We start from the raw sequence: 23,971 nt of genomic DNA, 5'->3' as shown, positions 1-23,971 counted from the left end.
AATAAATACATATATTGACAGCGGAAAACGAGAAATGTTTCCTATACACCTGATCTTAGAAATGAGGAATTTTTAGAACTGCTTGTTTAATTCTCTATTCAAAGATGTATCGTTTATAGATTTTTTGAGAACTATCACTGTTTAATCCCTGATTTTTTTATTTTGAGGATGTACATGTACCCATACAATGCATACATTAATACATTTGACAAGGTTTTGATTTGAAGTTTGATATGCAGAAGATAAAAAAAAAACTATTAGATTTCTTTGAAAGAATTATGAAGATGTAAAGTAATAATACTGCTTGAAAGTTCATATAACAATACAAAGCGGGAGAAGAGAATAAACGGGCCTTTAAATACATCAAACGCGGGATTACATGCTATGGAGAAGTAAGCATCCCCTGTCGACCAAGGACTACATCCGCAATATACTTCTTGTCATTATCTTGATAAAACGGAAAAATCCCTAGTCAATTCAGTGTGTTATTATTGGCTTGACAATTAGTATGAAAAATGTCAGTCAGCATTCGACTTAATGAAAGATTGTATTGATGCCAAAAGTTTTTGTATTGACTATAGACTTTATAAAAACTGACTTTAAGTAAGTCTGTGGATATTCTTGTTTCATAAACTTATATTTTAATAGTTTGCCTCGTTTAAGAAATTGTTCGTACGTAGAGTATGTCCCTGCGTATCTAATTAACTGGGAGACACAAAGCTCATGTGCAGTTGATAAGGGTATTTTGCTGCATTAGTAAAGGAAATCGATGATAGAAAGGTTAAAGTCAATGCATTTATCATAAAGTTTTGTTGTTTGGTTACCATTGTCCTTCTTTTAACCTCTTTAAGACAAAAAACTAAGTATATCAGACTCTGTGGTATCCTTTATTTCAAGCTTACTGGGAGTAATCGAGTTGACATGCAAATGGAAGTAACTACTGTATCTTGAAAATACTAAGTATGTCTTCGAAATATCTAATTTCGACTATGTTGAAGCAAGAGCAGTTATTTTCTTCTTCCCATTTATAAGGTTTTGAATAAATTCTTATCCAAATTAATACAAAAATTTCTCTACTTATAACCTGACGCAATTGGTGCCCATAGACATTCCAGCATATAATTGGTCTTTGGAAGACCTTGTATCTAAAAACAACATAGATACTGTTAATCAAAATTTCAAGCATCATTTGAATATCAACTACAGAAAACTTTTATGATTTCTTCAAAATAATTTCGCAAATAACACTTGAAAGATAAAGTTAATATTTATGTGTTGAAGGATGCCAAAATGCTGGACTTTAAATTATCGTTTGGAGTGGTTGTATAATGTGTTGAAAAATTGAGCGTTTTGACATATTGATTTGGCTTAACTTTCGTGTTTTCATAGTTATTAAAACGGCTACATGATCATAACCAATTTTTCACCAAGTACATGTCCAAAACAACTGAAAGAATTTGCGTTCAACGCTTTATCAATCTACTACACACGCTCGTTTTCACACAACTCTAACATCAAAGAGTCAATGTTGTCACGATATTGCTTCTTTCTGTGGAGCATTAATTTCCGGTAGAGTGTTGACTGGTGCCAATAGTCACACCTTAACATTATCTTTTGAGGTGACTGAATAAACGTCCGCCTACTAAAGATCCGTTCCTTATTAAGTGTTCTGAGTTTAGTGGTCTGTTTTGGTGACACTTGTGGGGCCATAAATATCAGGTAGAAATAAAAGACCTTTCTGTTGTAGACAAAGTAAATAAAAACATATACACTAACAATTTACGTCAATATAAATAAAAAAGGATCTGTCTGTAGGTTAAAGAAGATATTCTTAATTGATATATGAGTATATTTGAAAATGGAAATTGTTAAGTAAATAATCATTAAAAGGTACTAATACATATATTTGAAGTTAATATTTTCTCAAATTTTCTGTATTATACACTGTATCACGATAACATAGCGAAAGACAAGAGCAAGTGTGCTTTAGCTTTGAGAATCATTGTTTAACATGACACCAAATTTTGCTCAGTCCTGTGTAGTTTTGAGCGTCTGTTCTAGAGTCGCGAAGTAAGAAATTGATCCTTACGTCGCGGGTAAGAATCCAACTGTGGGACGTGAAGATCGGTCCTTTGGATGAGACCGTTTAAGCCGAGGTTCCGTGTCGCAGTAGGTGCTGGCACGAAAAAGATCCCTCCCTGCTCAATGGCCCTGAGTGCCGAGTATAGGACAAAATTTGCAGCTCTCCACCGGCAAATGGTGGCGTCTCCATATGAGTGAAAAATTCTCGAGAGGGACGTTGAACAATATACCATCAATCAATCTTTGTCATAAAGCTCCTTGTTCATTATCAGAATGCTTTTGTGGAGAGATTTTTATACATACAATGCGTTTTCATAATATCAATTCTAAGCAGGATTTTTTTTTTATAAGATTCTTGACTTAAAGGAAAAAGACTTTTAGGTTTTTTAATATCATTTTCACTCATAAGAATGTTTCACTCATATGGAGATGCTTTACATTTTTTATGAGATCAAACGCGTTGTTATTTCACGTTTTTCCTACAAATCTATAAACAACACATAAAACACAGACAACCGAAAATTTCAGAAATGGGATTAAGTATCTAGAAGGAATAAACATACCCTGTCTACTGGTCAAACCTGCCGTCCTATGAATTGATCACTTATACGGAATATTTCGTAGTCAAATTTGATATATAAATAAAAGAGTAAAAATTGGTATGAAATATGTTAGGCAAACTACCATTCAAGAATGTTTTAAATTTGCTGATTATAACATCCATTATAGTATTTAGGAAATGAGTTATTTTTGTGCTTTTCATTTAGTTTTCACATGGATATTTGTAATCTACATATAAATATAAGGAACTAGTGTTATATTGAGAAGATGTTATTAATTGATATCTTGTCCAAGGTCATTTGCAAAATTTCTTTGTTGAAAACATCCTATTTGGACACATAAGTACTCTGAAGTTGATTTTGAAAAGATGCCCGAATTTGTGATTGACAATATCTATGAGGTTTTAATTTTGGAGACAAGGTCCTCCAACAATCTATTGGAATTTCAATGGGTACCAATTGCGTCCTTTTATTTGCAGACCTATTTTTTTTATTTCATATGAAGCAGACTTTGTTCAAAATCATTTATGTGAAAAGATGACACTACTTGCTGTGACTTTCAACGCGACATTGAGATATATGAACGACGTTTTATCAAATTAACAATAGTTATTTCCATTCTTATGTCGACACTTTATATCCCCGTGAGCTTGAAATAAAGATAGCACAGAGTCTGACACATCTGTTTCATATTTGAATCTTTTACTAGAAAAGAACGTTAATGGTTATCTAACAACAAAGCTTTATGATAAACGTGGTGAGTTTTTCATCGTCAACTTCCCTTACTTATGCAGCAATATACCTTTGTCACCCGTATACGGATTTATTATCCCTTAGTTGATTCGATTCGGAAGAGCATGGTCTACGTATGAACAATTTCTAAATCGAGGTAAGTTATTGACAAGCACGTTGAAGCAAGAATATCAGCAGCCTCGTTTAAAGTCATCATTTCAGTCATCTTATGGTCGATTCAATGACATTATCAGCAAATACATTTTACAATTTATCATTAAGTCAAAATCTGACTGACTTTTCCATACTAATTGTTATGCCATTTTTTACGCACTGAGTTTCCAATGGAATTTCCTTTTTTTTCCACGAACATGACACACGGCGGGTGTAATCAATCGGTAGGGGATGGTCACTCCTCCTTGGCATCTTATCCCACCTCTGATGTTTTGGAGGTCTGTGTTTGCTCCGCTCCTCTTTTGTAATGTTTATTAGACTTTTGAGCTCAGATATTGTTCGTTATCTCCACATGTTTCATATGAATGTCGAGTTGAAGGCCACAACACGTATTTTCTTCGTCTCATCATTTAAAAGTGTTTGAATAAATTCTTATCTATAGAAATACAAAAAAAAGTTGGGTAAAAAGGAAGCACAATAAGTGCCATTCAGAATTCCAATGGTTTATTGGAAGAAACTCCAAGGACTACATGTTTAATGTTAAATAAAATGAGAGGTGAAATGACATTTTATTTTAAAAGAACGAGTTAATATGCTTTTAAGAATGAGTGGGAAAGTTATATAAATAGTAGAAGGTAATACTCATCAAAAGAATGTAATTCTAAGAAAAATGTCAGTGAGCTCATCAATACTAACAGGGCAGAATGACAACCATCTGTGAATGGAGAACCTTCATGGGTTTTCCCCATATTATAATCACCTTGGTTGTGGTTAATAACCACAAATATTATATCATTTACATGTGTAATACGCTCGAATTAGTAATATTTTATGATGGATTTTTCGAGAATTTTGGAATATTAGGGTTTGATCTTTGTACCCGAGAAACAATGACGCTAAATGCAGTTTTGGTCTGTTATAGTCAAAAATGAAGTTGAGGATTAGATCTTTAGCCCACAGATCATATCTTTAAATTACAAAATATACATCCAGTATAAAATGTTAATCTTCTTATCAAAATTTTTTTCAAAATGTAGTGAGAGATAAACTAAGAATATTTTGATAATATTCATGTTAAAGCTAACACATTTATTAAAAATTATAATTTATATAAAATAAGGCGGTCATCTTCTGATTTGTATGTAAATACTGATTAATGATATTTGATTGTGAGTTTTTAATTAAAAGTAAATTTTATTATTATGTACAAGCATCATTGCTCGTCTTTATCGTGAATTTTTATGTAAAGAAAGGATAAATATAAATATAATTTTAAATATATTTATTTCATAAAATAAATAAATCTTAAAATTAAAAAGTAATCTCCAGTATGACTTATCTGACAGTTTTTTTTTTCAATGACAGATCTGTCACAATGTTAAATTTTTGACATCTGCATCGTCAATTCTCATTATAAACAAATAAAGTGTCGGGGACGTTCTTTCATGTATAAAGAACAAATTTCAACAATTTGGCAATTGCCTTCTAGATTTGTAGAGTTGAGAAAATAATAAGAATGATAGAGGACGATATATTGTGAACATCATTGATGATTTGGTACCAAGCTCCAAAAATAATTTTCAACAAAGAGCATGTATTGTATTTGACAAAGATAATAAATTGGAATCTTTATGGTTTATGGACATGCTTTTCTACACTGGAGAACACCCAGTGCAATTCTAATACATCTTCATATTCTGTCTGACCGATTAAATTAGATCTGTCTTTTCTAGTGTCTTTGTTTTTAAGAAACAAAAGTTTTCAATTGGGGGTCATACTGTACCTAAGTAGAAAAACTAGGCAAACAGCATGTCTTCAGTTTTATGTGTTTTCAATCATTACTTCGTGTTCTAACAGCCTCAAAGAAGAAGGTAATATTTCTTTAATGGACACTTTTAATCTAAAAGTTTATAATTCATTATCTTTCTGATAAAACTTAAATTATCTTTTCAATTTGCCTACTCAATACTTTGGTCGGATTCCGATCAATTTTTAAAGCAAGTTATGCTGCTCACTAATACGTTGATGTTACAGGGATGTCAAAGTCAGCATTTCGAAAATTCTATGACCGTTATAATGACCCTGCTGGCAAAAATAACCTATTTTGGGGTCGAATTTTGCTTAATACCAATTGTGAGGCATTTGTTTGTATATTAAATTTGACTATAGAATGTTTCTTCTACCTGATGAATACAAAGACCTAACGATGGTCAACAGCGGATGCTTACTCCTCCAAAGCAATTGATTCCTTCTGGAGTTTCCCAGGGTTCCTGTTTTATGCCTTCTATACATAATGATATCGTTTTTTTTTTTGTTTTTTTTTTATATTCTCTAAAGAATTATAATTTATTTTTACTACTATGCCAAGTTTCTAACGAAAAAGGCAAAAACTTCTACTTCTAAAAAAAGATATTAAACAATTTTGACATTTTAATACAGAAATTGGCATCATAAAAGCAAAATGCAACTAGATCTTAATCATTTTAAAAGCAATTAAGGTGAATGTTATGTAATTATCATTTGTTTAATGTTAATCATCGTCCGTCACTGCAATGAAATGGCAATAAATTTTCTTCTTTAAAATCCGGGTTAATGTAAAAGGTAAACCAAACATCATTAACAGGTAGGTCTGCTTTCGTAACTTGATCTTATTAATTAGATATCCCTGTCTAAATTTCAATTAATGTTCAAAATTTTGATGCAGCTTACGTAGCATGTATTCCGTGGCATTTGGAATCAACTTTATTGAGAAAGGAGTCTATTAATTTTGTAGCTGCTGTTTCAAAATTTATATTTGTAATGTCCTCAGTGCAAAATATTTTAGTATTCGCATGAATTTACTGATGAGTAAAATCGTTCAGAGTGAATGAGTTTTAATTTAAATTAATTTATGCAAAAATAATTGTGTTGATTTAATAATATAAGTTGTAATCAATTAAATTAGTAAAGGTGTTGCCATTTACTAGATCGATAATCAAACATTAAATATCACACAAAAATGCCATCTGCATAAATCATGATTAGACAAATAAGTAATCATTTAACAAACACGATCATCCGGATCAATAAAATCTTGTAGTCCTCCAGGAAATAACACTGTTTGTTTTGTAAGCTTTTGTTTTTTACTAAACAAATTAATGTATTTCTTTGTTTAATTAACAGTAATCGTGATCGTAAATTAGATGATTGGTAAAAGGAAATGATATCCCAATAACAATCACTTATTACGCTCTTTGATTTGAGTTGTTTTAGAGTGAGTTGTAGATGTTGGAAACAATTGATGTGCTATTAAGTGTGTATCCTCTGTTTGTTAGGGACAGGGAGTAAGGCTTGGACGGTGTTGGCTTAGTGTAACGATCTGTCATCTACGCCGTCAAATACTCATCAAAGACGAGCAGCGGTCTAGTGTGGCTGTATCGCGCCCTTGTCCACGAGTAGACGGTCATTGCAAACCCCACCTCTAGGGGTTAAATACACGTTCACACGGATTGGTTTTCTTAAAATTGTAAGTAAAGTATTTTTTTGCTCTTTTCTTATAATCAATATTTTTGATAACTTCAATATTTACATAAATAAAGATATTGCTTTTCAAAAGCTAAAATAAAAAAGAAACGATCAATTTGAAATTGAATATTTCCAATTTTTCACTCTATTTTTTTTTTTTTACATTATTTTCACTATTCTTTATTCTTTTTCTTCGAATCCTTCGACCTTTCCTTTGCGTTATGACGGAGTTCGAACTCCGTAGCAAATGCAAGAATTTTCATCATTTAAACTAAACTCAAATCTATGGTTTTAAAGTAGGCATGATGCCTTCGTTACATCTTTTTCTATTGCAAGGTAATATCGAAACATTTGTAGAATTTGGTCATAGTTACTGAAAATAATAATTTTAAGTAAAAATTAATACAGATAAAATATTTTAGATATATTTATCATTACAATATTAATTTAATGACAATTATTTTAAAAAAATTCTATACTTCATTGTTTAACGACTTTTTATCTCAAAATTAAGGAAATGCTTTTCTCAATAAAAATTTAGACAAAATATTTTATTGCTTTCTTTTCTTTTTTCCGGTGAAAAAGATACGGTTTCTGTAATTACAGGATGCCTTAACGTGTTGAATAAGTTGTAATACAAATTTTATTAGATCGTTGTGTAACCTTGGGCGCTATTTCTGCTAATTGTATCTGTTTTTGACGTAACAATCCGAATTTGCACCGTGACATATGACTTGAAGCGAAACAACCCATGTATCTCTTATGTTTTAGCGATTGTTACAAACCGTAAAACAATGATTTTATTATTGTCTACAATATCACATTTTTTGTGAGCTGATAAGTTCTTGCTTCGTTTTTAATGAAACTCTGCATATTGAGAAACGACTTACAAATTTGAAATTAACAACACAACCTTTCAAACAAAATGTGTCTTTTCCTAGAAAACAACATAAAATATCATATTTCATAAGGTAAATTAATAAAGTTAATGTTTCGTAACAAACTAAGTGACAGTAAAACCTGTATTTTTTTTTCTCGTATTCGTGCGATGTTGATAAATCACTGTGCATGTTTACGATTGTTTCTAGTGCCAAAGAATGACACGGCTTTACGTTTTATGACCTGAGTATCTCTTGTCCAGCAATGCAATGCGATTTATTGCACGCTAGAAAAGAAAATCCCCGTCCAATGGAGACAGGAGCTCTCGCTTATACTTTTAGTTTCGTGGGCGTCCTTTTCGATTCTTGAAGTGAAAGTGTGAGAAAAGTACACATATCTATCTAAATTTGTCTATATTGAACTTGTTCGTGTTTGGTGAGAGATTTATCATTATTAGAATAATTACATTCTTATTTAGTCGTTTCTCAAGCTTTTCTTTGTCTTTCATTCTAAGAAAGTTACATACCTTTGTTAATTTCTAAACAAGAATCTAGGTTGATGTCCTTGTGATATCGATATCAATAAAATATGTAACCTGTAATACAAAAAAAAAAAAAACCAAAAAAAAAACCCATATAACATTTGTATAAAATCAGTCGATCCTCTATCCTCCAGACACGTGTTCCAAACAAATCGTCTGGATTAAGGAAGCGTTCCAATTTTTTAATCATAATTTTCATGACTCAAAGATATAACCGAATAATTCTTTTAGGAAGAGTTATCGTTAGTTATAAAAAGGACCACTGTATTTTATTTTAGGTGAAGTAAAAAACAAGTCAACATGATCATACGGTTCAGCTGTATACTATTTCTTGCAATTTCTGGAGTGTCGTTTTCAGGTAATCCATGAATTATAACATTTTTGAATTATCTAATGTGGTCATATTTTCTTTAAGATTATTGAACTGTTGTACTTTGAAAATATTTGTGTGATCTATTTTACAGATGCACAGAGAGCCTTTGCTGGTGGATTTGATGGTGCTGATTTCTTGAATGTTAACAATGGTGGCAACGAGCCGACGTTGCGAGGATTTGATCCAAATATGAGAATTCCACGATTTCAAAACCGTCGTTTAGGCGAATTACCAAGACCATTACAAATTGAGGTTATAAATGCACTGATTGCAAATGGAGTTAGAGGAAGTCGTGTTAACAATGGATTCACTGCTGGTGTTGGAGGTGCTAATAATGCTGCTATCAATACCAGACGATTCACCATAAACGGTGCTCAAGGTCGTACCTTTGGTGTGGACACTCTAACAGCTACCGGTATGAACGGCGGTGGAGTAGCAGGTCGTCGGTTTACGGTCAATAACCGGTTTGGCGATTCTCTTTCTACAACAAGAATCGGAAGAATTCCACCACCAGGAAATGGCGGTCAAACGATTGACCTAGCAGCAACACGAGCAACTGGAAGAATTGGAGGTAGACCAGCCGTTCGTACAACGACACGAATCACTGGGGGTATGCCTCGCAGTGGTATTTTGGGAGGTTTAGGTGGTAATGTGGATGACTTGTTCTTGGATCCTGTTTCTGGGAGAAGAGTTTTGGTTCGTCCTATTGGTGTTGCTAATAACCTTGTCAATCAGAGAACCAACGGTGATGGTGGTATTGGAGGCGGATTTACAGACCCAGCAGGTGGAAACGGATTCCGAAGACTACCGACATCTACCTTCGCAGGTGGACCACAAACAAACCTCAGAAGATCACGTAAGTAAATATTCGTTGTCATATTTACTTAACATTTATCTTTCATGCCTTTCCATGGGTTGGAAGTTATGAAACAATATTACAATGAATTGTTATTCCAGAGCTACCAATCTTCCCACCCGGTGGAATGGCAGGAACAATCCGAAATACAAACTTTAACAGAGGAGTCCCTAACGATAGAGGTAAAATAACATTTCTTTTCAGTGACCTTCGTAATGAATAACAATAGCTAGATAATAGAAAAAATTACTTTATTCTTTTTGCTCTTTACATCTTTGATCTTATCAACGGGATATATTTACAGTCTCACCGTTCCCATTCAGTGGAATGCAAACCGATATGATAAGTAACAATGTGGCACCACAGCCTATTGCTCTAAGCTCTCTGGAACCTTTTTCAGGTACCACCCTTATATGTAGTGGATAGTAGTGACTAATCATTTTCTTTGTGGCATAGACAAATATAATTTTAGAAAACTAATTGATCCATGTAATATTCATCAAACTAATCAGAATCCTAATTTCAGGTTACATATATCAGGAACTTATTACCCATTCTCATTATATATGTAGTTTTCTATGTTATAATATTCATCATGTAGAAATTTTGTAATGCAATAATATCTGTTTCATAAACATGGGCTGTGTAACATAACGTATTTATCTTAACCATAACCTATTTGCACCCCTAATCTAGAGAATTTCATGGCAAGGCAGCAATTCAACTTCCCACCTCCAGGTTTTGATGCCGGAAGACCTAGGGTCCCACCAGCACGCCCACCCCCAGGATTAGGGTCACTACCGGGACCAGAGTCACCACCAGTGCCCGGGATAACCTTCCCTCGTCAGCCCCCTGTGGATGTTAATCCAAGCACGACCTCTGGTACATCAGGTTAAATCTTAGCTATTGTCCAACAAGATCTTTTTTCTACTTTCATTTTCCTTTCAATTAATAGGCTAGTCTTGAAAACTATCCCGACATGAATCTTTGTCAATTCTGGTAAAAGAGCAAGGGCCAAATAATTATGTTTATATTTTTCACAAATGATGTGACATATAAGGGGTGTTAAGAAAGTTCATTCCACATTTTTTTTTATTTTCAGAAAGAAATACGATGTGAAGTTATTTACAATTTGTGTTATTTTATGTTTACAGAGTCCATTCTTGCTACTAATAAGGTTTAAACTGACTTTTGTTGAATCAATAAGGGGAAAGCATGTATTAAAACAGATGATGTCTGTACAGAGAAATTAGGATTGACGCATATTTGTGACATATGTTAAGCATACAGGTCAAAACATCCTTTCAAATGCAATGCAAAAATTATCAAGTCGGTGAAAAATTTTAAAATGACAAACTTATTCTTTTTAAAAGTGATCTATCGTTCTTCTACCTACACTCATCAGCTTGTCTGCTAGAAGATAAGCTATGAAAAAAACTGAAGTAAATTGTCCTTTATTTTCACTCAAAATGACCAGCATTTCTATCTTTCGGGTGCATTAGAGATGTCATATATATTTTCATATGGATGAAAAGTCCTATAGCTTTCTGCTAGAAATGAATTGCTATAAATCTAAAGCACACTCTTGCAATTTTGTCAGACTTAAAAATTCATCTCATTTGTTAAGCACTACTTTGAAATTTTTTGTAAAATATTTCATCATGGAACGAACTTTCTTAACACCCCTTATATTTAAATTCAACAGCATACTTTTCCTTGTTGTTTGAATTGGGCATGAAACAATTTTCTCCGTTAGTTTGACATATTTTTATACAAATTTATTGTACATCCAAAGATTATAAATGTTTGCGGTTTCTGAATAGTTGGATCAAGATCCACTCAGTTTCCAAGGTCTCGTTCGTCTGGAACCACAGCATTTGGACAAACAAGTTCCCAAAATTTAAGAACACTAAATTTGCAACCTGTGAGAGGTACCATGTCTCAGACATTTCAAAGAAATCCACAACCTCCAACTCAAAGAAATCCCGAACCTCTTATTCGATCTGGAAATGCTTCCATTGATGTACAAGTTGATGACTTTCTGAGCTCTCTCGATGCATTGATAGCAGCTGAGGAATCTGTCCAAGGCTTAAGTAATACTCAGAATTCTCAAGCAGCTTCCAGAAGCTCAAACACAAACACTGGAGCCAATATTTTCAGCAATGGTTTTACTCTACCGACATCTCTTCCAGGTTCATAGTTACATACAGGATCTAAAACAATGGAAAATTAAAGTGTTGTTCACATCCATTTTACTTAAATTAATATTTTGTTTAACTTTACCAAAGCTTTAAAATCGTTCATTTTTTTTAAAAATTACTATGAAATTTCAGATCCAGCATTTCAAAGAAATAATCAAAGGTCCTCTAGACCATTGAATTCTCAAACCAATTCCTTTCTATGGGCGGGTAATACTGTACAAAGTTTACCAACGGTGTCAGGAAATAATAATAACAGTGTAACTTCAAGTGTATCACACTCAACCTCAGTCACGGGCAGAAACAGTGGAATCAGTACTTCTGGTATCAGCTCCATAGATTCGACTGGACGAACTAATACTAGAATGGTTTTGTCTAGAGGAACTATACAGGATAATACTGGGACCAATGTTATCAATACAGCTTTCAGTGCTAATAATCAACAACTAAACTCTATTTCACCTGCTACTCAAAACTTGAATTCTGCCATCCAAACCTTTAATGCAGCCAATGCACAACAAATTGCTAATACAGCCTTTCCCAGCCAATCTCCACAAGACCTTCGACGTGGCGCCATGAATTCAATACAAACGTTGATAACCAGTGGAGCAGGTTAACATAGTTATCTTTTTCTCGAAAAACAATTGAGCTTTCTTCAATCCTTGTACTTATTGAGACATTTTATCCATTCTTGTTCTATATTTAAGTCTTCTATTTCTAAAGTTCTTTTTGTATAAACAGCTGACTCATCAGGTTTCTTCTTGGAGGGACAGGGGCCCCAGCAAGGTACACACCGTCTTAATTTCTTTGCTGAGAGAAAATGTTTTTCACAAAATATGTTTGTTTTTTCCAGCACTCTATACTTTTGATACATGTTTTCCCCCATTTTCAATCATGATTTTCTTTTTTTGGTTTATTTTTGTTTACTTAATCTTTTAAAATTCATATTCTTAACATTTCAAAGTTAAGATGTTTTAAAAATCTTCAGTTATTCTGCCTGTGTAGTCTGTGGTCGAATAATCTTGATATGAAGTAAACTTAACCCGATGGTAAATCTTACTAGGATCTACAATTATACAAGGAGACTCTTTTATCGACTGGAGTCATTTTAGCAAAGCCCTACAGGACAATGGGTTTGGGGACATCTCACCGGTTAGAACCGACTTAAGCGGAAATGTCATCAACACTGCATCATCAGCGGCGTCTTCACAGGCTGCGTAAAGATAGGACTCATCCACGGCGAGTGAAAACTTAAATTGTATCGCTATGCCCTGCTTGAGCTGAATTCTTCGTTGACTTTTAGTTACGCTGCGTGGCTAAGGTTCATTGCTTTGCTTTTCTTGCACTGCATATTTTTTGTTTCGTTTTATTTTATACTTGTTATTTATTCTCTTGATTGTCGTGATTTTCAGGCTTTCGGGAACAGCAGAACTTCCATATAGTCGTATTATTAGCTAATTTTATATTATTTTTTCTATATATATCATCATTATCACATTAAAAAGATGGCTAATTAACTATATGTGTATCAAATAGGGAATTGATTAGTTTGGGCAACAGAATGATTAACATAACGTGCATGTTTTGTGGTATTGTGATTTTTCTCCTATTTGTACATTCATTACTTGTTTAATGTATGTCAAGTGCATCAATTATGTATTTGTTGTTTGTCTTTTTGCTTGTTTTGCAAGTCTTTGTTGTAAGCGGTTCATGTTTTCATGTATTTTTAAATCACTCATGAATCTTGTAAGATGTCAACGTTTGTTTACGGAACATGTGTATTTGTAATTTACAAGATACTCACCTCAAAATTAGAAACACTTATTAATTCTCATGTAAATATATATATTTAGACAGAAATTATATGTTTCCGATACGCATTATGTAGTGAATTTTCAGTTATATGAATGCATATTCCTAAAGTAAAAACAAAATCAAATATATTAATTTTAATAATTTTGAAAAATATATTCATCTTATTATTTTTAACCTGGTAATTCTTTGTCTTCACAGATTTTAGTAACTCACTTACCTTTGATTCCGTTAACCCAGCATTATTCAGCTCAGGTAAGCAAAATGGTTTAAATGGACAAGCTTTATATTGTTTTCAGTTTAATACAATTTTTAATATTATTCAAATTTTATTTTGTCTGGATGTTCAAAGATACAGATTTTTGATATGCAAAACCATTTTCCGGATATGCCAGCTTTAAAGATATGATTTATGGTTTTTCTGCAAGTAAACAGAAAAAAGTATATATAACAGAGACATTTAATTTGATATTTTTCGTTAAATACCAGTTAAAATGAGTGACATTTTTCAAAGTATTTTCATACCCTACTATAAAATTAAGTCATTAAAGATCATTTTCTTTTGTATTCCAGGCCCAGATACCACTACAGGTTAGCGTCTTGGAATGGAGCCAATTTAGCACTAACATAGATTGTGTATTCATAATCTCTATATATATACAGTATATATACCTATATATCAGTAGATCCATGCAATATACATTAATGGTGCTGTTACGGAAGTATGTGGGAGCTACATACTAACAGCTATGACTGCGATTATTGTAAAACTAACTACGGATACGAGTGATTACTGATAGGTTGCTGACAAACCAAAGACAACGTTTCAATGCGCATTAATTGAGTGATGTTTGCGTTTAAAAGATTTACATGTTTATTCTGATGTGATAGAATGTTTTGTTTTTTGTTTGATTTATCAATTGTTGGTGAATAAAGTAGTATAAATATTTGTTTATTATTAGTTTGCTCAATTTTACTAACAGCATGATACAAACAAGCATCCGAGCGTTCGAACCAAACTTTTTAGGTGTGAGGGTGTCTAAAGAAGTGTGTTCGAAAATAAACTGCTGCAAATTTCATGAAATGAAAACACATTCCCTTTTGATTTATTAACCCCTTTTCGTATTGCTTGCTGTCATATTGTTTCTTTTTTAACATTTTGGATAACTTTCATTTTTTGAAAATTACCATTTTTTTCTCACAGAGAAATACTAGGGTATTTGGGCTGTTTTTCAAGATAATTATTTCTCTAATGGAGAGTTTAATAACAAACCTTGAAATCAGAATGTAAAAAAAATCCATTTAGTAAAAACTATTTGGATTTTGTTTATGATTTAAATATTGCATAGAGTAAAGAGAGGAGTTTATAAATTTACACTTTAAAATGGTATTCCAGTGTAAACTTTCCTACTTTGAAGAAAATAATTTAGATATGTCAAAAATTTAGAACTTCAATTTTATAAGCTTCAATTAATTTTATTTGATTTTGCTCAAGTCCTGACAACAAAGGTCAATGTGTGAACAATTAGTACTTAAGCCTTCATTTTTTTATATAAGTAATATAGAGCCAAAAAAAACAACTTGTCTTTTTAAGAACTTATTAAATCCACATTTTGGCAAAGGTATCAATACTTAGCAGTTCCTTTCCTCCTTTCCTTCTTGCACAAAGAACAATCTTACAGCAATTAGGCATTCCATGACATTTTCACATAACTTGAATTTAGCACCATTTATGCCAGACTTTCTTCCTCATAATTTTATCATTTAATTTATAAGTTGAAAACATGTTTTGAATGAGTTCCTCGTAAAAAGAAACTACTTCTACGGTGTTTGAAATTTAGTAAAAACAAGAAAATGGCTTTAAAAAAGACATGAAAGAAACATCATTGGCATGGTCCATGTATTTAATTTTCAAAACTTTCTGTGAACACTTAGTTGGTAAAGTTTTATCAATACAGTGATCTTGTCAGCAAATAAAATCTACCATTGTGTCAAATACTGACTGGCTTTTTCTCACACATATTGTAAGGCTTTATTTACACTCTAAATTGTCTACGGATTAATTCCCAAACACGACAAAAAGCATAAAGTGGGTATGATTACTCTTCTATGGCATCTGATCCCACTTTTGGTGTTCTTAGAGTATCATATTTGCTTGACTCCTGATTTACTTATGATGTTCTTAAAGTATCGTGTTTGCTTTGCTCCTGATTTGCATTGTTTAATTGGACATTTGAACTTGATTACATTTTGTTATCACTATCTTTCACAACAAACGTTATTACATTTAGGCTCTTTTGCGTGCAAAAAGGGGAGCATTGTAGTACATATATCAAATATTTATCAGTCATGAATTATGAACATCAAAACTTCAATGAAACTGCAAAAGTTCATCGAAAGATTTGCTTTTCAACTTTGCTTAGCAGTAATGTACATTGTAGTTCATAAAGCATATAATGTCAAAGGGTTTTGAGCTGTTTATATGAGAAAGAGAAGGGACTGGAGAAGATCGAGTTACCAAGATCAAAAGTCAAATTAAGATTTTTTAGACATTGTCAAGCTTTCTTTTGATATAAAATCTAAACTGGTAAGATCTAATTTTCATTCAACTCCGTTGAGAGAAGGGGATTTTGCTTTGTACTCATTTACCAGAACAAATATATTCAGTAATGCTACAAAACATGTACTAGATATGATTTGATGTGTACAGAAAACAATTTACAACGAACTAGATACAATATCTATGAACTGGATACAATATGAAATAAACGTAGCAATTGCACATCTTTCCAATGTTATTAAAGTATACACTATACTTAAATGGCATTTTAAAGCAAAGAATAATTCTTTAAATATCTCACTGAATAATCTAATAACTGTTTTTTTCATGGATTATCATTCAACGGAAGACTTACGGGAATTAATTTAAATTCTGGTTATATGACTAAAACACAAGAAGATCTTTTAACTAGTCTTCAAAAATCTATAAGGTTGAAATATTTGTAAATAAGTCAGAAAAAAAAATATATGCAAACATCGTTAACTGTTGAATTTGAATAAAGATACTTATACATTTTCAAGTTTCTATTATACATTTACACATACGTTTTCCGTGTCGTGAAGGGGAAAAAAAAGTTCTATTATTTTACGGCAAATGAATATTATTAGATATTCTAGAATAAAATTATCCCTCAATAAAAGTAGGTAAAAGAATTCATTATCACTTAAACTTATGTTTATATTAAAGTAAAAATAAACTTATAATATATATATTTATAAAAATGTATTCAAATAGTATTTTTCTAAAACACCTTATAAACTGTTTATTATCCGATGATATTTTTTCAGTTGACTCTGACATAAGATCTATTGCACTTCCTCGTGCCACAATAGACAGAATTCCAATAACCCCAACAGTAAGACGAGGCTCGAGAATCAACATCAACCTACGACCTCTACGACCAGCTGGTGGAACCGCAGGAGCTATTAGCAGCATGTCACGATCGAGAGGATTCAATGTGGATGGTAACGTGGACATCGATATAGGTGTGCCTACCTCAATTAATAGGGGCCAGGGAGGAATTGGAATCGACATACCAGACACCAGGGCAACCATCGACATGACAAGTCGCGTTCCTGCTACATCTTCCAGAATGGAAACCACAAGAACAACCACAAGATTCACAGGAGATTCGACAGGAGTAGCAGGCAGTAGGATTGATCCGATAGATAACACAATAGATAACACAATAGACAGAAGTGGAGTAGGACTCGATGCATCTGCTGCTTCGGTTAAGACAACTTCGATCAAGAAAATAGGAGTAGATGGCGTGACTGATGTTGGTACTTCAGGTTCAGTAACTCGTACAACCACGACCACAACAACCAGACGACTGGCTGAAGCTGGTATAACTGGAGACTCCGCACTTTCCATTGAAAAACAGCTGAACGCAATCGAACAACAATTAGTGGCTGCAGCTGGTGTAGACAGACCTGTTTTTGCTGTTATCCCAATGAATGAAAAGGCGAATCAGGCAGATTTCAATGAATTCCTTCGGAATATGACAAATGCAAATCGTAAGTTTTTATATACTTTTTGTATAAAAAGTTCATCAGTTTAATTTTCATATACATATATTTTAATATTGTAATTATAAATATTTTACTCTTTTTCAGAAGTGAATATCATTAATAGAAAGTCAACAACATCAACAAATACAGTTAACACAATTGGCGGTGGAGTTAATACAATGGGCGGTGGAGTTAATACAATTGGCGCTGGAGTTAATACAATTGGGGCTGGAGTTAATACAATTGACGCTGGAGTTGGGGTGAGACATGCATATATTTCTAATCAAACTTCTTTTTCATCAATAAAATTTCATACAGTTATTGAAGTTTTATGTACGCCAGAACAATAAAAGCATAACTCTCATTACATGTAAAGGTTGACAACTCCATGGGAGGAATGATGACGGTAGATGGCAATATGGGAAATGGAGGTGCAGTAGATGGTTCATCAAGTAGCTTTAGCAGTTCATTCGAAAGTTCTAGTTCAAGTACCAGAACGTCGAGTACAACAACCTCTGGAGATACATCAATGGCGGGTAACGCAGGTGCAGGGACCGGGGGAATAACAAAAATTAAGAAAACCACTATATTTCGAAGAACATCGCCGACAGGAAACGTAGGCACAGCAGATGTCGGTTTTGACGGTTTTGGAGCTGATGTTGGCGGAAGTATGAGCACCTCTTTCGTCAACGACGGAGGTATGAGCACCTCTTTCGTCAACGACGGAGTCACAGGAGGATTTACAACAGGAGGAATGGCTTCCGCGGGAACCATGTCGGACGGATCCGGAATAATTGACACTGGTTTAGTGGATCCGGGTCCTGTAGATATGGGTGTTTCTGGTTCTTTCACAAACGGTGCTTTCCCAACTGATTTACCGCCAATGAATGACGTCACAGCCATGCCTGATCCGATGCCATTGTAAAAAAAATTATGACTTTTTGGTTTGAAACAAATATAATTGCAGCAGATGTACATAACAATTAGCCTAGTTTTTGCAGAAACAAACACACTAAGTAGATTAATGTACAGTACTTCGGGCTTTCTACTCTCGCTATCCTCTCACTTTGTAGAAGTGCGTTCTTGGAACATTTACTTAGTTATAAATGATGGAATAAATTAAGATATCATGTATATACGTCATTTTCATTTATCATCGATATATGCTTTGTATACGTGTTCGAAGCAATAAATTTCATCGATTTTTATATTTTGACTCTTTTTCTTCCAAACAACATTTACTTACAATGACAACACTCGTAACCTTCATATATGAATATAGAAAAGGAAGGCAGATTGTTATTATTTTAATTTAATATGCAAATATGCATCTTAGAATATATAAATACAAAAGCTATATACCATCACAATTATAACTGCAGACAAAGGTTTATATTGCACCTGGAAAAAAATATAAGACCTTTCAAGTTTATAGAAGTCAATCAAAGACACACAGTCATTAATCAAGAGAAAAAGTAAATCTTGATAAGTATCACTATATGAGATTTAGATTTTATATCATGGTATATGGCAGGTTTTCTAGCAAAAATTATTCAGTAGATTTTGAATATTTTTAAAAAATTCTTTGAGAAAAGAAGGTGCAGCCTTTCTTAAAAGTAAATGATGAAGACGTGAAAAAAAATCACGTATAAAATTCACAAGAAACAAAATGTACTCACCAACACGTTGACGTTTATACTTTATTTTCTATCCAAGGTATAACTATTGGAAAAAGAAAAACAATTACATAGTTCTTTTCATAAAAGGAAAGAATTCGAAATATTTTAATTATTGTTATATATTATTTGCCAATCATTTTTTCGTGGAAAAAGAAACTGATGCCCCATTAATCTATAAGAAATAGAAAAATAAAAATCCGAACAACAACTATCTAACATTGGCGTATTTTAATAAATAATTTTCGTTGAAACTTTTACATTTAATTACTTTTTTTTTTAATCTATCATATGCAGCAATTTCTGGGCTTCACTAGTATATTGTACATATATGGCTCAAAATAGTATCCTGGTCAATCTCATCATATATTCATCTGCATTTACTTACTACTTCACGAGGGCAAACATGAAGTAAATAAATATTTTTTCTCTTAATGTCGGAAACCTTGTTTGACAACTCAAAAAGTATCTCCATGTTTATGTAACTATTTTCTTGCAAAACGTTATATTTATATAAGGTTTATTCAATCTGTATCTTCTGAACAAATCTACCTGTAGAACTACACACTTATTTAGACACTATTTATCCCGTGACCTGATTACAAAGTGTCATATATATCATATAATGCAACTTCTACTCTATTTCCGTTGAAGCAACATATAATTAAGACAGCACAGTATAACGTTTAATACACAATTGTTAGTAGGGACATAAATGATTTACCTTATATGGTGAGGTTGGATAAACCTGCGATTAAAAATATCAGCCATAAGTCAACATTTAGAAATCATACACCATCAATGTTAATGAAAGTTCAAATTTAATCCAAACGTTTTCACACCCTAATGCATGTACATAAAAATTATATTTTCTAGAATTATCTAAACAGATTCATTTTTTGTCATTTATCACTGTTTTCTGGCTTCTTTCAATTTTTTAGGTACTCTGTTTCGTTATTTTATGCAAGTTTTGGGTATTCTCACAATGATTTTTTTTTTTTCAGAATGACCTTATCAGTATTTGAATATCCCTGGAGGTAAAAATTGTAGGCACGTGTAAGGAATTCATATCTAATATAAATTTCTATAAATTCCTTTCTTGATTTATATTTAAATATATATACATAAACAAACACAACTAGTTTAAATTCAATTGTTTTGGTACTAACTTATTTTTTTTTAATCCAAAAGTTTCTTTGAAAAATTATACGAAATACCATAAGTCTTATTTTCAATAGGAAGTTTTGCTTAAGATTAATGGGGCTTTTCTGTCCATATACATTCTAAACAAAACTGAATGCTAATAAGGTTTAGTATATATACATTTACTTACTTGGTAGATCACCTGAATCGGTTTTCACTGAGAGGGTATCGCCTTCTGAAATGACCAGAATACTAGTATGAAATGTATACGCATTAGTCATATTCAAAACCAATCGTCTCATTTCTCAAATTTATCTCACTGAGGGCCTAATAAAAATAAATCCACTCTCTAACTTTAATAACATTAAAATATGTATTTCAGATAAGACGTTGAATTAAAAAAAACCAAACACTTATGCTTTTAACAAAGTAATGAATGTGACAATGCTTCGTAGAAACATGGTGTGTGTGTTCACATATGCAAATAGCAATTCTTGCAACGATATACATCACATGTAGCTATTTTTAATGCGGATTATGAACGTACAGTACGTTGAGAAAGTTGTATTAATTAAGCTTTTTTTCAATCAGAACGGAAAATAACGCACAAAAACCATCTTCCTAGTCTAGTGATATCTGGTCAACTCGGCTCATTTGAAGCAGAGGGGAAACTCTTGACTTTAGATGATGCACAGCAACAGCTATGCATATGTTTAAAAATTAAAGTATAAAACATAAAGAGAATTCTAACCGAAGTAAAAATTCCATTCAAATCTACAGAAAATTTAAATTGAAAGCCTTGTGTTCTCTTAGTCAGTGTGCATATACATGAAAAATGAAAGCTGTGCAAACAAAATATATCACAATAGCCCTCCCCACAGTTGCAGCAGCAACTCACGTTTGCCATCGAGCATGTTTGTTAACACTTTGATCATTGTACTCAGATTCTCTTCTGTGGCGTTTGTCATATCTATGACGGCCATGATTCTTCCGGACTTCTTTCCGGCTACAAATATGGCATTTGTTTCTAGTAATAATTCTTGTTACATTGCAAGTAATTTTATCATAACAATTCCAAAAATACTATAATAATGCGTGTCAATCTGCACTCAGAGAAAAAAAAAACATAAACATGAAAATTAAGATGCGCCAAGTTTTTTTCATTTATTAAGAATTTCATTTTTAATGAATTGGTATGGATAGAAATGTAAAAGTGTTCAGATTTTCATTCATAAAATTATATATACTTTTTATCCTACTAAAATTGATACTATTCATTTTATTTTTTTCAAAGGTTTCAGAAGACATTTCTTTCTTTGAATTCCATGGTGTTATTTTTCAAATTTGATTTTGAAATTGTTTTAGTTGATTGAATATTTAGATTGTAAAAAAAGTGGTGAAATACCGTTATTTGAATTCAAAGGATTAGGTGGTGGCGGTGGGCGCTCCGTTGTTATCCGCATGCCTACAAATTCAAAATTATTTACATTACTGCCATTGCAAAACAAAAAAAAAAGAAAAAAAAAAGAAGAAATTTATTATTCTTACAAACTATTTAGATTTGATCGATATTCAAAGTAAGATTGGAAAAATACAATAATATTTGGGTGGGGGGGATATATGACAAGCGACATGCATAAAGGTAGTTTCGTGCTGAACATGCAAACCTTATCCCAATCGTCAAGCAAAATACAAGTTTTGTGTAACCCATGCAAGTTTTGATATTCCGCGTTGAGGCAAAAGCAACTCTATGTTCTATATCTAATACGTTTTCATTCTAAGGACTGCATTACATAGGATTATAAGAAGCAAATATATAGGAGGGAAAAACAAAGTGGAGCAGAATCAAGGTAATATTCCAAAGCAGTCGAATCTAACTTTTCAAGATAAAGGAGTTTATTCAATGCTGTGGATCAAAAGCAAAGGAAAATGATAAAAGATTTGTGTATATTGCTCCTGGTTAACAAATTCAAACCTGAAGACGATAATTGAAAGTCATTGACGGCTTCTTCCTCTCCTCGCGTCCTTTTGTAGAGTTGCCATTTTTATGAATCTGGTTAAAGGGACTAAATTCTTTCCATGTTCTAAAGTCTGGATTCATTCGGTGAAACCTTAGCTTACAGCGATTGTCGCAGTTTCAACATAAATACGTATTGTTTAACAATTGAGATCGTAATTTAAACCATTAAGGAGATAAACAGATAAAAATAGAAAACAAATTTTATTTAATTAAAACATTAGTATCATAACATGCATCAATTGTTGTTAAATCAGAAAAATCAATAAGATGTTGAAGTGTTTGATTTGAATTCTTCACAGACCATAACCACAATAACAGACGAAAGAAAGAGTTTTTAATTAGTTTTAAACACTGTATTCCCATTTAAGTTAGGCTTGAGAGATCAAAACGTTAGGTGATCACTGTCCAAAGGATGGGATCCCTGAACTAGAGGGGTTGTTCTGAAGAAATGAAGTGAAGGTTGAGAAAGGATCGGTATTACCACCCCCAGAGGCGGGATTTGATGAGGGTGAGCCTGCGCTGGAGGAGAAGGGGCTCAAACCACTGGATTGACTTCCGAGTCCAGAGAAAGGACTGGATTGACTTGTGAGTCCAGAAAGGGGACTTGTTCCTGATGTTGCTCCACTACCTCCTAAATATGTTCAGATATAAGAGATGTAATAATAACCACACTCCATTTTGTATTTGCAGTATAACATGTCTAATCCAGATACCACTTGTACCAGAAAAAGCTGGATCAGACAGTATTCCGGACTAGACAAATTTAATTTATGAACATAAGACGAAGGTATGGTTTTTAACTTTATCGTGCCCTAAAAACTTAATGTTTTCAAAAAGTTTTGAAACTGGATTAAATATTAGTCGAGTTTTTGACTGTGATAGATCATAAAAGAATATGGCATAAGGGAGTAACATTCTTGAAATGTGACGTCATTAATTTGATGCATTTCTTTACTTTAAACAGAAAAGGCCTGAAAATGACCCATTTAAAGAATAATTTTCCTTCAGAAAATAGTGTCCACAGCTGTCGCCCAATTTATTTTTTGGATATTTTGTGCAAAAGTCAATGAAAAATCACATATCTCAAAATCTTTGTGGGCAATGCCTATGGACAATATTATCTGAAAGAAAATTCTTTTGAAAATTGGTGTCTTCTGCAACTTTTTAACAAAACACGGGAAAATGCACATGTTTATGACCTCACAATTAGCATTTTTAAAATGCATGTGAGAAAAATAATTTGCATAATTTCTCTGCATGGAATTTCAATGATTCAGAAAGCATGAGTTTTCATCTTTTACTTCAATTTCATTTTTGAGAAAATCACAGGGCACTATTTGCATTGAAACC

The 23,971-nt window shown here is 32.6% G+C and overlaps 2 protein-coding genes across 54 annotated transcripts in view; one reads left to right on the top strand and one right to left on the bottom strand.

The window, feature by feature from the left end:
* Positions 1 to 5,338: 5,338 nt before the first annotated feature.
* Positions 5,339 to 18,789, top strand: LOC134283521 (nuclear pore complex protein DDB_G0274915-like). Of its 4 annotated transcripts, none has more exons than XM_062766032.1 (12): positions 5,339 to 5,419; positions 6,863 to 7,053; positions 8,751 to 8,830; positions 8,937 to 9,701; positions 9,803 to 9,883; positions 10,006 to 10,101; positions 10,398 to 10,592; positions 13,913 to 13,966; positions 14,285 to 14,302; positions 17,060 to 17,788; positions 17,888 to 17,952; positions 18,159 to 18,789. In XM_062766032.1, the coding sequence occupies exons 3-12, from the start codon at positions 8,773 to 8,775 to the stop codon at positions 18,705 to 18,707; spliced, it is 2,610 nt and encodes an 869-aa protein (XP_062622016.1). In that variant the 5' UTR covers positions 5,339 to 5,419; positions 6,863 to 7,053; positions 8,751 to 8,772; the 3' UTR covers positions 18,708 to 18,789. The 4 variants fall into 4 exon arrangements, 1 of the variants encoding a protein (XP_062622016.1); XR_009995494.1 differs by lacking the exons at positions 5,339 to 5,419; positions 17,060 to 17,788; positions 17,888 to 17,952; positions 18,159 to 18,789 and adding exons at positions 11,525 to 11,893; positions 12,035 to 12,511; positions 12,641 to 12,685; positions 12,963 to 13,138 and having other exon boundaries at positions 6,797 to 7,053; positions 14,285 to 14,660; XR_009995495.1 differs by lacking the exons at positions 5,339 to 5,419; positions 17,060 to 17,788; positions 17,888 to 17,952; positions 18,159 to 18,789 and adding exons at positions 11,525 to 11,893; positions 12,035 to 12,511; positions 12,641 to 12,685; positions 12,963 to 13,138 and having other exon boundaries at positions 6,798 to 7,053; positions 10,398 to 10,583; positions 14,285 to 14,660.
* Positions 18,790 to 19,078: 289 nt separating this feature from the next.
* Positions 19,079 to 23,971, bottom strand: part of LOC134283515 (collagen alpha-2(IV) chain-like) — a 39,585-nt gene continuing 34,692 nt past the window's right edge. For 48 of the 50 annotated variants that reach the window (XM_062765996.1, XM_062766019.1, XM_062765982.1 and 45 more), the window contains one exon: positions 22,804 to 23,252. In XM_062765996.1, the coding sequence (XP_062621980.1) occupies positions 23,020 to 23,252 (233 nt within the window). In that variant the 3' untranslated portion in view covers positions 22,804 to 23,019. Of the gene's footprint in view, positions 19,184 to 19,461; positions 19,505 to 20,182; positions 20,207 to 20,791; positions 20,837 to 21,499; positions 21,608 to 22,006; positions 22,067 to 22,803; positions 23,253 to 23,971 lie in introns of those variants that run through there. The other 2 variants (XM_062765993.1, XM_062765992.1) reach the window with 2 other exon arrangements.

Source organism: Saccostrea cucullata, unplaced genomic scaffold, assembly GCF_032062105.1.
Source record: "Saccostrea cucullata isolate Sc308-1 unplaced genomic scaffold, CSIRO_AGI_Scuc_v1 ctg162, whole genome shotgun sequence".
NCBI classification, from domain to species: Eukaryota; Metazoa; Mollusca; class Bivalvia; order Ostreida; family Ostreidae; genus Saccostrea; species Saccostrea cuccullata.
This window is presented reverse-complemented; position numbering and strand designations above follow the sequence as displayed.